The following is a 15578-nucleotide window of genomic DNA, read 5'->3' as shown; positions in this document are numbered from 1 at the left end:
CCTCTGGTCTCTTAGCCACCAGAGGCTCGGTCTCTGGTCCTAAGAAGCCTCTCATTCCGGTTTCGGTTCCTAAAGCCTATTTTTCTCGTTTTCGCCCCGTTTTAAGCCGTTTTTGACCCGGTTAAGGGCCGGAATGACCCGAATGATTCCAAAAAGTTACGGGAAACTTTTGAGAGAGATTTGGGAGAGATTTCTCACACTTGGAGAGATTTGGGAGAGATTTCACATTCTTGAAGAGATTTCCCATACAAAGAGATATTTGAGAGAGGTTTCACATACTTGGAGAGATTTAGGAGAGATTTGACATTCTTGGAGAGATTTCTCATACAGAGAGATATTTGAGAGAGATTTCACATACTTGGAGAGATTTAGGAGAGATTTGACATTCTTGGAGAGATTTCTCATACAGAGAGGTATTTGAGAGAGATTTCACATACTTGGAGAGATTTAGGAGAGATTTGACATTCTTGGAGAGATTTCTCATACAGAGAGATATTTGAGAGAGATTTCACATACTTGGAGAGATTTAGGAGAGATTTGACATTCTTGGAGAGATTTCTCATACAGAGAGGTATTTGAGAGATTTCAATTGTGGCATTTGTGAGTGTTTGGTTCCGAAATGCGAGTCTCTTGAGCCCGTTAAGTCATGATTAAGGATCCCACACACTCCTAATGAGTATGCAACATGGTTTTCATCAGTTTAATTCATTGATTAGTACTAAGGCTTAGGAAGTTTTTAACACAAAACTTTTCTCCAGTGATGTTTTCCCATTAATATAGCAAGTTATACAATACGAACATAGCACAAACCCTAATACACAAGGTTTAATAGAGTTGACCGGCTTGACTTGATGACTTGACTTGACTCAAGATTGACGATTGTCACAATTATCATAAAGTTACATACCCCTTAAACAATTACATCAATAGACACAAACGTGATATTTGTAACTACTATATAAGAAAGATACCTTCCATCAATATACACACATCATAATACAAACCCCACTAAACCAATAAAAATGAAGGAAGTAGATATTCGAAAATTCTCCAAGTACTCAGCACTCATCTACGGGAAGTTGGAGATACTATGGAAGCTGTTCAGGTAAGACTTGAAGAAGGAGTGGGTATCTAGAATGATTTTAATAACACCATCCCTATAGAAGAAGAGGACGACAACTACAAAACCATTAAGGTGTCACACCCCCGGCCGTCGACGGAAACGCTGAGGTACACAACGTAAATCAGTAATCACAGTTATGGAACATACATTGAATAGTAAAAATATAATTTTCTATTATTACCAAAATAGAAATTACATTGGCAATAACTTGTAACACTCATATTATGGTAAGTTTCCTTTTAGCCCTTATTGCAAAATTCTTTTCATATTTATCCTTGGCTAGTATGCAGGGGGTACTCTATGAGTATGCTTAGCATACTAGCTCCTTGTTGGTCGCAAACTTCACCCACGTACGTTGGGCGTACGTGGGAGTACGTTGGGCGTACGCATAGCTTGGACAAAACCTAATTTTTAGGGTTTTCACTCTATTTAAACAACTAAACCTACCTCTTGGACATTTATTGACCAACATCTACCTCCCTTTACCCTGAAAATGAAACCCTAAGTGCATTTTGTGAGATTTTAGCTTGAAAGTGAGTTTTGTTGGTGTTTTGTGGTGAAAAAGAAGAAGATGAACACTTGGGGGAATAGCTTGAGCTTGTAGATCCATAGTTACCTTCACATTTTCAAGCCTTTTAAGGTAAAAAGTTCTCACCTCGATGGTCATTTGTGCTAGATCTATTTTATGGTGTTATTTATGGGTCTTTTGAGTTAAAGTTGAGATTTTGATCTACTCCAAAAGCAATGGGTGTTAGATCTTAGCTCCATGGAGGTCTCTTGTTCATAAAAAATGCAAACTTTGTGAAAGATATCGGTCCATGTAAGTGTTAAGAGCTTTATTAAGCTTCATTTTGAGTGTTGGGTCCTATTAAGCCATGCATGGGTGTAAAGTTGCTAACTTTACGTATTAAGTCACCCTTAGGGATAGATCTTAGAGTTTGGAAAAAGGTCTTAACTGTTTAGGTGTTTAATGAAGTGGTTTGGTGTAACAGCCCAAATTTTACAGAAATTTTTTAACTTATATAATCACAAATACCAACCATAACTGTTTCCAAAAATCCCATTACACGACCATAGTGTTTTAAAAGATCAGAATATCAAAACTGAATACAAAAATACTGGAGAATGCACGTTGCGCCATCAAGTTGGGCCCTTTCCCTTAGAGCTAGAAGTACCTAAAACATCCAACAAAACTGTAAGCACAAACTTAGTGAGTTTCCCAAAACACACAAAACATATAATCAAGTAAAGCCATGCACACATACATATCAGTTGTCATGGACTCCCTCCATGGTCTACACTGGGAATGCCATGGGCTACCCCCCCCCCCCCCAATGGTCTTGTATCCCCGAGCCATGGACTCCTCCCATGGTCTTACCAAATGCCATGGCCTCCTCCCATGGTCTTTACATAAATCACATATAGTTCAAATAGCAAACCATTACATATTCCATAACTAAACAATCCATATCAATTAATGGGTCGGCCTTGTGCCTTCGACCCATGAGTGTAGTAAGAAAACTCACCTCAATCTTTTGAACACAAAAGTTGCTCGTCTAACAATCTGATACCACACACTGAACAATGATACAATTAACCCTAAATTAGGATTATAGCACAACCTAATCAAAAGAGTCTAAAAACTTAAGCCTAAGCCCTTCCATAATGGCTCAAAAGCCTTCCATTTGCTAATGGACCTAAGATCCAAGATAAAAGTCATTAATAGGCCACATGGCCAATAAGGCCCAACCAAAGCAACTATGACCCAAAAAAGAATAATCGAACCACTAAACCAAAATGAGACCAGCCCAAAGGGCTTACAAGCCCACCCGAAGTCCAAATCCAACTAGGATGCGTATGCCCTACGTACCACTCCAGTACGCTTACGTACCGAGCCTTTGGTTGTACGCGCGACATACATGACATTACAACCAGCGTACAAACAAATTAAGCACTATGACCATTAAGTGCTTAATACTTGGGATTTTAACGTCTAATTTCAGATATGGGACCATTAAGATGTCCTAAGGCATAAAGTTGGCAACTTTATGCCCTTGCATGTCATGAATGACCCTGTACTTCATGTTTCTCATTAAGACCTAATTTAAGACCTCTAACTTATGCATGGAGTCAAAACAACCTTCAATATGGCTCCTTTATGCATCAAACATGCTCAAGGAGCTTGGATCTAGCCATCCTAATCTCTGGAGTTGCTCAACTTACAAGAGAAGGTCCAAAAGCCATAACAAAACCCTAGCTCAACAATAAAAAGAGATGACAAGGTCATGAATTTATACCTCCAGGTGTTCCTCAAGATGAACTAGATGCGGGATCTAGAAGCTCAATGACAATCAAAGTTTCGTCACCACTTTCTCCTTCTTGAATGCTCTGTAAAATGACCACCAGCACACTTTTTTAAACTCAAGAAACACACTCACAAGGAATTATGAGGTTAAGGGACGAAATGAGGCTATGGAGGTTGACTAGGGTTTGGTCCAAATGGTGAAAGGTTGCCTAAATAGGTCACAAGTCCGAGAATTAGGGTTTGGCTATCTGCCACGTACTCCCTGCGTACCAACCTATACACCCAACATATGCAGCTCTTCTTCGCGACCATTCCACCTTAGTACGCTAAGTGTACTCATAAGTACGCCTAGCATATGGAAGGGACCAATATGCATAAAAACTCCATTTCAAGGGTATAAAGGGTAACTAACTGGATTAGAGTCTCACATTTGGGAACTGAGGCATACGCTGAGCATACGAGCTGAGTATGTTCGCGTACTCAACAGATGGACGCATGAGCTTAGCGTTCTTAGAGTTGGGCCATGCTTTGGATTTTTAAGATTGGGCCTTGTTGGGCCACTAGACTTCTAATTTGGGTTTTTTAACTAGTATTTTGGGCTTCCTTGGGTTTAGGCCCATGATGGGTCTTGGGCCCAATTTGGAAGATTAGGTTATATTGGGATTTGGGTTACCATTTAGGATTTAGGCCTTTTGAGTAGTTGGGTTGGGCTTTGGTTTCTGTCACACCCCGAACCAGACGGCGGAAACGTCCGGGGGCTCGTGTGACTTTGAATTGAAATATCACCACAATGAATATATATATATATATATATATATATATATATGAAACATAACATCATCATCACCATGCATTACAATATTACAACTGAGATTGTTCACATCAAGTATTATGTTTGAATATTACATGCCAAAAGTTCTAAGTATGATGAAACATAAATATAACAAAACGTCCGTTAAATCGATCCACCAAACCTGCTTCAACGGTTCCCTGAGAATACAAGTTAATTTAAAAATGTCAACATAAAAATGTTGGTGAGTTCATAAGCATGTTTGTGAAAATGATTTGGATTATTCGTAAAACCTAGAAAATCTGATATTTTTTGTAAACTGTTTAGTATGTTTGTGTCAGATATTGTATTAATGCATGTGTGTTATTGTTTATTAGAATGTATAAAGATAATGTAGAAATTGTGAAGAGAATGCCCCCAAACAACCCGATGTTGTTAGTAATAGAGAATGTTGTCGTACCAACCCTCGAGGTTGAGTACCAGTACATGCATGTTCTTGAGTACTCCAAAGAGAAAAGGGAATGTCCCCGGACAACCCGATGTTGTCTGTAATAGAGAATGTTGTCGTGCCAACCCGCGAGGTTGAGTACCAGTACATGTATGTTCCTGAGTAATCCAAAGAGAAAAGAAAAGAATGGTCTTCCGTAAATTTATAATGTTAATTCCTCTAAGTGAGACGTTACAACCATACTTGATAATGACAATTTCGCATGTCTTGACGTCTGGAAGACGCCAACTTGTTTAAGGTACGGTTTGTCACCCTAGACTGGACTAGTCTAACTATGGTGAACAACTCAGGTGTGGGGCGTCACCCCCGTATAGATCTATACACAAACTCATGCTCTCCCTCCAAGAGACTCTGGTTATAACTACAGACTACGATCGTACACTCATTATTTGTCAACCGACAAAACTCACTAGATCCTTAATCAAATTTACACGAAGAAAAATGTATAAAACTCATTCCAGGCCGAATGAACCGTGTAAGTGAACCACTAAGGCATCACTAAACATGAAAGTCATCTCAAGGCCCAGTAGGAATGAGATTATATAGCATGGGCCCGAAATATATGTAAAAGGAAAACTAAGGCCCATTTCACAAGTAAGGTATTTACAGGCCCAAATAACATGCATGTAACGACCCAAAATCACGACTAAAAATTTCATTTAAAACATTACTAAAACCATATTTATAAAAACCACATCATAAGTCATAACATAATTTCCAAGTATTAATCCCAAAACATAATCTTATTATCAGAGTAAACATTCTCAGGCTAACTGACTACGATGTGTGGACTGCAACCCCTCCAAGCTCCTCTTTTGAAAATTGAGTACCTAAAACCAAAAACTGAAACCGTAAGCACGAAGCTTAGTAAGCTCCCCCAAATTACCACATACCATACAATAACATATAAAGCACATAATGGGCCTTGTCCACTGCATCGGACCGAGGTCCGAACTAACTGGGGCCTTCCCCCTGCATCGGATCGAAGTCCGGAACTGGCTGGGACCTTGTCCCCTGCATCGGACCGAAGTTCGGACTAACTGGGGTCTTGCCCCTGCATCGGACTGAAGTCCGGAAACCGACTGGGACCTTGTCCCCTGCATCGGACTGAAGTCCGGACTAATTGCATCGAACCGAAGTCCGGAACTAACTGAACATAGCATAACATAAACATATCAACTAGCATGAACACATATACTGCATACTGCATTGGGCCATATCCCGGAACACATAACACAAAAATCCTGTCTAAGCCACGAAGGCTTCAAACATACTAACTATTGCATCGAACCGAAACCCTGAAACCACTACTAGCTAAACGGGCCGACATTGTGGCCTTACACCCATTTCTACTGGAAGGAAACTCACCTGCACCGCTCAAGTTCTTGCTGATACCCTTCTAACTGCTATCAGGAACTATCGAACTGCTGCTCCAAAAACTCCCCGATCTACTAATAGCAAATATAACACTTAGTCCCAAACGGCCCTTCAATCAGTCAAACTAAGTCAACTCTGGTCAAAGTCAAAGTTGTGGTCAAAGTCAACCTTCCAGGTTGACCCTACTCGCCGAGTCATCCAATTGACTCGCCGAGTTCATAAGCTCAGAAACCCCTTTCATTCGCGACTCGACTCGGCGAGTCAGACCATGACTCGCCGAGTCTACTAATTTCCGAGTTCTGTTTGTCCAACTCACTGAGTCTCCACTCCACTCACCGATCTGAGTCTTAACTAGAAGGTTTTGGGGTTTCGCGACCTAACTCACTGAGTCCAAGAATAGACTCGTCGAGTCTAAGGAAATCATCAACAGAGTCACCGAGTTGTTCTTCCAACTCGTCGAGTTCCTGCCTATCTTCAACCAACTCGCCGAGTCCACCCATGTGACTCGCCGAGTTACTACGCGATTTAAGTATGGTATCTAGCCCGACTCGCCGAGTCCTTACGTGCATTCTCATAATCTTGAGTCACAGAGCTACTCCTTTGCTCTACCAATAGATCTGGGTTCCTAGAGTCCATTAGCAACATAAAGTTGCTAACTTTACGTGTTTCTTGTCTCATAATACCAAAAACCAAGCTAGAGAGGAACTTAACTCATGGGGAATGACTTTTGCATAGCAACTAACAAGGCTTTCTACATTTTCGATCCAAATAGAGCTCAGATCTAAAGTTTCAACTCCAAATCTTACTTGTGCACCAATTTCTCATCACATACCTGAAAACCGGGGTGTTACAAACGTATGGCTTTGTACGGCCACCGTAAGGACCTCTTTTGCAAATTCTTAAAAACATAAGGGATCAGAAAAGAAAATATCTGCCAACGCGTGTTACAACATGGTTCTTGTTTGATTTATTGCTTTCAGGCTGGATAATCTATTTGACTGTCTATCTGACTCCCGACTATAGATGATTATGATTCATGAGGTGATTATCAACTTTAACATTGGCCTTGGTATTGATATGGTTCATGGGAGAGGGTGATGATTGAATAATGACTGAAGTCCGGTAGTATTTGAAGGCTAAGAGTCGATAATAATAGTGGCTTAGAGCCAATATCAGAGGGTTAGTAGATGATATGTTTAATTTTTATGCATGTTGTATGCTTGTGAATTAGAGAGTCGACAGAGCGGCATTAGAGCTAAGGTTTTGCTTGTATGCATTGTATGTATGGTGGAATATGTGGTATACTGGAACTCTCACTAAACTTTATGCTTATAGTTGTGGATTAAATGTTTTGCATGTTGTTCGTGTGAAAATCTCGACGGGACTATGCATTCGCATCGAAGATAATGGTTTTTATTGTTTTGTAATTCAACTATGTTAACTCTATGGTTTTCGAACACATGAATGTCACTTAATGTTTTTAACTTGAAGGTCTTAATTGGTGAACTTATTTTAAATGATTTTTTTCTCGTTACAGAGAGTAATTAATGTTACGGATTACAAGTGTTGTGGCGAAGCTCCGGATTCCCAATGGATCGCATAGGTTCACTTTCTAAACTGATATTTCTATCTTATGCTCGGGTTACAAGAAATCCATTCCAGGACTATCCAAAGTGACACTTACAAATCTAAGCACAGAAACATAAACAACATAAGCCAAATTGCTAAAGAATTCCTTTAAAATAGAGAAAGAGTTGAAAAAGGTATGAAACAACTCAAAGAGAAGACCCATTAATACTTGATAAATTAGGGTTTTTGTCTTATGAGTTAGTTAAGTAAATCCTAAAATTAATGGCATAATAAATGGTTTCCAAAATTGACTATATTTGTCAATTTTTACCATAATCACCAACTAGAATTCGAATTTTCCACTATGATACTAATTTAAATTTCCGAAGCAGGGCCACCGCCATGGGCTTTACCCCTGTCATTTTGTCGTACAAACTTATAATTCGAGCTAATACAAAAATACCATTCAAGTAAGACATTTATACACAAATACCATCCATATACACATTTTGTTTAAATTACATTTTATGCTAACCGATTGATTGGGTTAATATTATTGGTAATAAAAAAAAGAAATGAAAAATATGAATTACATGGCTTGGAATAATTGGAAAAACGACTTAGGATGGTAACTAAGTTTCAAATTTATTCAAAAAAACCATTCACATCCTCTCTGATAAATGAATGTTTTTTTTGCTACCTGTCATACTATCTTTCAATTTTCCAAATGTCATTTTGTATTTATTTTGAATCAATTTTTTTACGTATGTTATTTTATGAGTTTTTCCGTTTTATTAAATTCTACATAATATTTTAATATAATAATTGCAATAAATGTAGTAATAAATGAATATTAATTTCATTAATGAACTTACATTTTAATTTCAAAATTCTCAAGATGAAAGCTTATTAGTTTTTTTAATTTATTTAAATTATTTGTTTAAATTAAAAAGATAAAAAACATTTCTATTATAAGAATTCATTAATTTTCTTATTTTCTTATAAATTCAAAGTTCTCAAATATTTTGACATTTATATTTAACTTTTCTTTTTTTAAAAAAAAATTAACCCATCTACTATAATAAATGAAGGTTTTTTTTGCCACATGTCCTTTTCTCATTCATTTGGACACATATAACATTTTCTAAAACTTTTAAATTTTCTATTTTCCACTTGTCATTTTATTGTATTTTTCATTTTATTAAAATAAAATTCCACATTTAATGTGTAAGGTAATATATATATATATATATATATATATATATATATATATATATATATATATATATATATAAAGTATTTATTAGAAAGAGTTTATATATGTAATGTATTCAATACATTAAAGTCTCATTAATTTTAATAATTCAAATTTTTCTTATAAATTCAAACTTTTCAAATTGTTAAAATTTTATATTTGTTTTTTTAATTAAACTCATGTAATACATGGATCTCACACTTAGTGTATAACATTACTCAAGATATAACCCCTTAAATGAAATGAATTAGGGTTATACCTATCTTGAATGACTTCTGATTCTTTCATGGCTTCTTCCTTTAACTCTGTGATTTCCAACTCAAGCACCTAACATTTCCAAACCAAAAGGGACACTTAATGATGCGAATCGTTGTAAATATGGCTACTTTTCTCGAATTTAGAGATCATCCATGAAGGTTGATCCTTGCATAAATTTTAGGGTTGTTCCTAACTCTTTGGTAACTGCATCTAAAAGCGTTATCATTTCCCAATCCTTAAAAATTTCTTGGTTATGTAAAATGTTTTTATTTTTATTTTTATTTTTTTATTTTTAATATGAAGGTTCCAATTAAGAAAAATGTGATTTTTAATATGAGGAGTCAGCTGGTTTTAAAACTTGGTCCAAGCAACCACATCTATAAATCAAATAAGTTTATTAGTATTTTGTTGTTAATTAAGAAGGAATGTAATTAGCAACTAAACCTTGTTTGTCTCTCGCTTCCATATTTTGACAAAAGGCGATTCGCGAAGTTAATTAAGTCATTCTCTCAAAAGCAGAGAGACCGACTAATGTACCTATATCTATAAGGATTTGTCTCATCAACTACCTCCTTTGATTTGGAAATGTTGGTCCTTGGGTTTGAGATCTCATATTCAGAGGAAGAAACCATGGACGAAGAGATGTCGTTCATAAGAGATATAATCATAATTCGTTTCATTAATTTTCCATTAATTTTTTTTTATAGGTAATATTAACTTAATTAACAAGTTGCCATAAAATGTAATTTTAACAAAGCATATATACTTAAATGATATTTTGTGTATAAAAACCTTAGTTTTCTAATCTTTTTAATTGATACTAAACTTGAACGGTATTTTTTAAACAATTTAAAATTACGGACAAACATTTTCCTACTGGGAAAATTTCATTCATATCCTTCTAAACTTTAAATATTACGTCAATCTCTTTATAAATTTAAAAATTACATATATATCATTCTAAAACTATAATATTTATATCTATATCCAAATTTATATTTTAATGAAAATTAAACTAATATGATATTAAAAAACTTGTCTAAAATTAAAAATTATATATGATGTTACTAAAATACCATTTCTAAATAAAATATTAAATTTAAAGCATTTTAATCAAGATTAATTTTGTTAAACAACTAATTAAACTTTTCAACACATTTGTCATTATATATATATATATATATATATATATATATATATATATATATATATATATATATATATATATATAGAGAGAGAGAGAGAGAGAGAGAGAGAGAGAGAGAGAGAGAGAGAGAGAGAGAGAGAGAGAGAGAAACATTTCGATTCATGACCACTTATTGTCTAAACGTTAATGTGCATAAATAACATTATTATCCTACAACGAAGAGTATTTTCTTTTCAGAATTATAACGATTATGTATTTGTTTGGTTGTTTTTGTAATCATGTTTGATTTTCAGCTTTTGATTATAACCTTTTTTTTAAGGAGTAGCACTGAAAAGTGAAAACTAAAAGCAATTCACGAATCCAATAGGAAAAATAAGATACACACCCAACAATGCAACAACTATCTATATCATTATCCTCGCTAAATAAAACCTCAAGTGGTATAATTGTGATACGTAGTTTGTGAAACCTTAAAAAACAATGGCTATATCAACTATAGTTGTTTAACATGCTGAAGAAATAGTGTCGAAGTTAGTGTACTGTCATTTGTTTAATCCTTATTAAAACGTCTACATATAATCTTTTATTTAAAAAGGGTATTTTAGTAACAATATATATAATTTTGAATTTTATATAGGGTTTTAATATTATATTAGTTTAATTTAAATAAAAATATAAACTTTGATATAGATGTAAATATTATAATTTTAAAATGATGTATAAGTAATTTTAAAATTTTAAAGGAAACTTACGTAATATTTAAAATTTGGAAGGATATAAATAAAATTTTTCCTAAAGTGTATATAGATTTTAAAAAATAAAATGTTTTTTTATCTTTTGTTTCTATTTATTTTTTTATTCATATAAAATCATGAAATGTGATTTTTTTTTATTTTTTATTTTTATTATTATTTTTTTTAACCGAGATAGACGAAAACTTAAAGAGAATATTTTGATTTCTAATTCAATGTTTTAAAACCCGGGTTGACCCGGCCGGTTCAACCGGTTGGACCGTGACCCGGGATAGAAGGCGGGTCAATTGAGACCGGTTTTTTGTAAAAATACGAACCGGATCGAACCGGCCGGGTTTCCTCTAAACCGCGGTTCAACCGCTTATGTCGAACCGGTTAAAACCGGATTGACCCGTTTTAATAGGATTTGAATAGTTGAAAACAAGTAGCGAACGCCAAAACAACGAGCCGTTTGTGGTTTCTTCAATGTTTTTAAATATTTAAACTTTGTGGACATTAAATTATTGGTTTTATATGTTTATGCATTATGCATGAAAGTAAAAATATATAAAAATAGAAAAAGATCATAAACCGGGTTGACCCGACGGTTCAACCGGTTAACCCGTGAACCGCTCATCATACCGGATCAATTAAAAATCCGGGTTTTAAAACATTGTTTCTAATGCATTTTTGTAGACATAGAAGGTCAAAGACTCAAGAGAAGAAAGAGGCCAAGAAGACGGCGTGTCAGCTCCGTCATAAAATCTTTCTTTGCCGCCCGCTCCGATCATTATTCATTTATTGTCGACAACAGCAACGCCAACAAGGAGAAGGATCGGAATTTCTCGTACAAAAAAAAAATCCCATTTCCTTTTCCATTGAAACACACCCACCCACGACTACATTCATCATCATTTCCTTCTTCTTCCTCCGACGTGATCGGCATTTTCATTTCCCTCATTCAACCCGGTAGCTTACTAGATCTGTACTCACCTTTCCCCTTATTAATTACCCGTAACATGCATCCGTATACGTTCGTTAATCGATTTTCAAGAATTTTTCTATATGATCTCTTTTAAGAATCAGTCCATGCGTTCTCCTCACGTGGGTTTTCCTTAATTAGGAAGATTTATAATGCGTTCATCGTAATTTCAAGATTATTTCCCTTCCCCGATCTATTGCATATAATAGATTGTCTTCTTCATTCCTATAACATAGCATTTTGAAGGCAATCAATTTTGGGGTAGGGGGTTTGCCTTTTAGATTGTTGAGATCGGCAATTTTAGGATGTTTATGGCAAATTGGTAGTAAATCACGTTTGTTTGCAGTTACATTAATGAGAATAGCATGGTGTGTTGTGGCTAATCGGGCAAATTGGTAGAAAATAATGTTATCTCAGCAAATTTGTTGAGAATGACTTGTATTTTGGCAAAGTTGTTAGGAAATTATGTTTATTTGCAGTCAAATTAACAACAATAACATCTATATTGTGTCTAACTGGTTGAAAACTATGCTTACTTGCAGTAAATTTGATGAGGATAAAACGGGATGAGGAAGAAGCTGAAACTTTCATAACTATGGCAGAATCTTGATTGTTTTTATGGGCAATACATGTCGCTGATCTTTTGCAGTAAGAATCAACCAAAACTCCAATAATCCCCAACCCCGATCAAGTTCCAAACAAAACCCTTCTTTCCCTAAATCTAACACCTCCTCAAACCCTCAAAATCGGGCATCCAAAGAGCTCCTGAAAAAGGATTCCAATTCCAGTTCCAATTACATTCCCGATCCCAATTCCAATTCCAATCCCAGTTCCGAATTCTTACTTTAAGAAACCACCATGAACCACCACAACACCAACCAGGCTTATTCCGTTCTTGGTCATAAAACTGCCAACATTCGGGATCTTTACACATTAGGTCAAAAGCTTGGTCAAGGTCAATTCGGCACAACCTATTTATGCACAGAGAATTCAACAAGCATAAACTACGCATGCAAGTCAATTTCAAAAAGGAAGTTGATTTCTAAAGAGGACGTGGAGGATGTTAGGAGGGAGATTCAAATAATGCACCATTTAACAGGGCACAAGAACATCGTAACAATAAAGGGAGCATATGAAGATACATTGTATGTTCATATTGTAATGGAGCTCTGTAATGGTGGAGAATTGTTTGATCGGATTATCCAAAGAGGACAATACAGTGAGAGGAAAGCAGCAGAATTGACAAAGATCATTGTGGGAGTTGTTGAGGCGTGTCATTCACTTGGTGTTATGCATAGAGATTTGAAACCTGAAAATTTCTTATTGATAAATAGGGATGATGATTTTTCACTCAAAGCAATTGATTTTGGACTCTCGGTTTTTTTCAAACCAGGTGAAGTTAATAGAAAGTATTACTTACAACTTACCCTAAGACCTTTAATTGGTTGCTGACTTTTGTGTGGAATATTAAATTTAATGGGATGATTTTTCATTTTCTTAGGTCAAATTTTCAAAGATGTGGTTGGAAGCCCATATTATGTTGCACCTGAGGTGCTTAAAAAGAATTATGGTCCTGAAGCAGATGTGTGGACAGCTGGAGTCATACTTTATATACTTCTAAGTGGTGTACCTCCATTTTGGGCAGGTATTGTTTATTTTTTTACTTAATGGGGACAGAACTTAATCTGCTAAGTTATATATATATATATATATATATATATATATATATATATATATATATATATATATATGTGTGTGTGTGTGTGTGTGTTACTTTCCTGATTTAGTTCTAACTTTTTTATTTTAATTTTTTTTTTTGTGTAGAAACACAACAGGGGATATTTGATGCAGTGTTGAAGGCTCATATTGACTTTGAATCAGACCCATGGCCTCTTATATCAGATAGTGGAAAGGATCTTATAAACAAGATGTTATGCTCTCAACCTTCAAAGCGCTTAACAGCCCATCAAGTCCTATGTATGTTTACACATCTTTCCTTCCATACAAGTTTACTAGGTCTATCTCTAATGATGAGGGTGACAAGGGTATTTTCGTCTTTTACACAAAAACAGTTTTGTGTTATGTTATGTATATGTGAGATTGGAAGTATTTATGTGTTAAATGTAATTAGAACAGGTCATCCATGGATATGTGAAAACGGGGTTGCTCCAGATAGAGCACTTGATCCTGCTGTTCTTTCTCGTTTGAAGCAGTTCTCAGCAATGAATAAGTTAAAGAAGATGGCTTTAAGGGTACATAATTTAATAATGTCTTCAAATTACAACACCTTAATAAAAAAGCTAAAGTATGTTGCTTTTTTCTTGTATGGTGATAGGTAATAGCTGAAAGTTTGTCAGAAGAAGAGATTGCAGGTTTGAGGGAAATGTTCAAGTCAATGGATACAGATAACAGTGGTGCAATAACATTTGATGAACTGAAAGCTGGTTTAAAAAGGTTTGGTTCAACATTAAAGGATACAGAGATTCGAGACCTTATGGATGCAGTAAGATTAGTATTTATTTAATCACTTAATAAAGAAAGTTATAGAAATATCAACGTACTTCCATTTATTTATTTTTCCTACTACAGCATTTTACTTTGAAACAACCTATACACCATTATAGCAATGTCATCCAAATACAAAGCAATATTCACTTTGGCTGATGTATGTATGAGTTTATTATGATATGATATGATTTCAGGCTGATGTGGACAACAGTGGCACAATAGATTATGGGGAATTTGTAACAGCAACCATGCATTTGAACAAATTGGATCGAGAGGAGCATCTTGTTGCAGCATTTAGGTATTTTGACAAGGATGGAAGTGGATATATTACAGTTGATGAGCTTCAACAAGCATGTATTGATCAAAATATGACTGATTTTTTTGTGGAGGATATTATTAGGGAAGTCGATCAAGATAATGTAAGTCCAAAAAATTCAAAAAATAGTGGCAAGGATCAAGATAATGTGTTGATCAAAATAGGACTGATTTTTTTTTTTTTTTTTCATTGGAGCATTGGAAAGAATTTGATAATTTTGTATAAATTTGTCTTAGGATGGGAGGATCGATTATGGGGAATTTGTGGCCATGATGACAAAAGGAAATGCTGGAATTGGAAGAAGAACAATGAGAAACAGTCTTAATATCAGCATGAGAGATGTACAAGGGGATCAATAGCATCTCCATACGTATATACTATATATGCACACATTAACTTTACAGATACCTTAAATTGTAATTATTTACTGATTGATTGAAGAATTGCTTGTTAGTGGATTGAAAAGAAATTGATGAGTTGCAGGATAAAAAAAGAAAATGATTTTGTAAAAAAACACTTCCTCATTAAGTCTTATATGGTAAGTAATGTGGCTTATAAGTTTGGAGGAAAAAGGATAGGCAAATAGATACAAGAGTTAACGTATTCATACACTAAGTTTTTTTTGTTTTTTTTTTTTTTTAAACCTAGTTTAGTAGTCATTGTGTTCAAGTTAAAAACAAAAACAGCTATATATACATTTAGGCCTTCG

At 35.0% G+C, this 15578-nt stretch overlaps 1 protein-coding gene across 3 annotated transcripts; it reads left to right on the top strand.

Moving 5' to 3' along the window:
* Positions 1-11771: 11771 nt before the first annotated feature.
* Positions 11772-15338, top strand: LOC145042371 (calcium-dependent protein kinase 4). 3 transcript variants are annotated; one of them, XM_078990766.1, is made up of 8 exons: positions 11772-12032; positions 12588-13438; positions 13547-13690; positions 13870-14022; positions 14182-14297; positions 14381-14548; positions 14748-14972; positions 15106-15338. In XM_078990766.1, exons 2-8 carry the CDS (start codon positions 12904-12906, stop codon positions 15226-15228), a joined length of 1464 nt encoding a protein of 487 aa, XP_078846892.1. In that variant the 5' UTR covers positions 11772-12032; positions 12588-12903; the 3' UTR covers positions 15229-15338. The 3 variants fall into 3 exon arrangements, with proteins under 3 accessions (XP_078846892.1, XP_078846894.1, XP_078846895.1); XM_078990768.1 differs by having other exon boundaries at positions 11772-12048; XM_078990769.1 differs by lacking the exon at positions 11772-12032 and adding an exon at positions 12205-12306.
* The last annotated feature ends 240 nt before the right edge of the window (positions 15339-15578 follow it).

This window comes from Lactuca saligna, chromosome 4 (genome assembly GCF_052625555.1).
Source record: "Lactuca saligna cultivar CGN05327 chromosome 4, ASM5262555v1, whole genome shotgun sequence".
NCBI lineage: Eukaryota > Viridiplantae > Streptophyta > Magnoliopsida > Asterales > Asteraceae > Lactuca > Lactuca saligna.
Note: the sequence above shows the minus strand (reverse complement) of the source record. Positions and strands in the feature narration are given on the sequence as shown.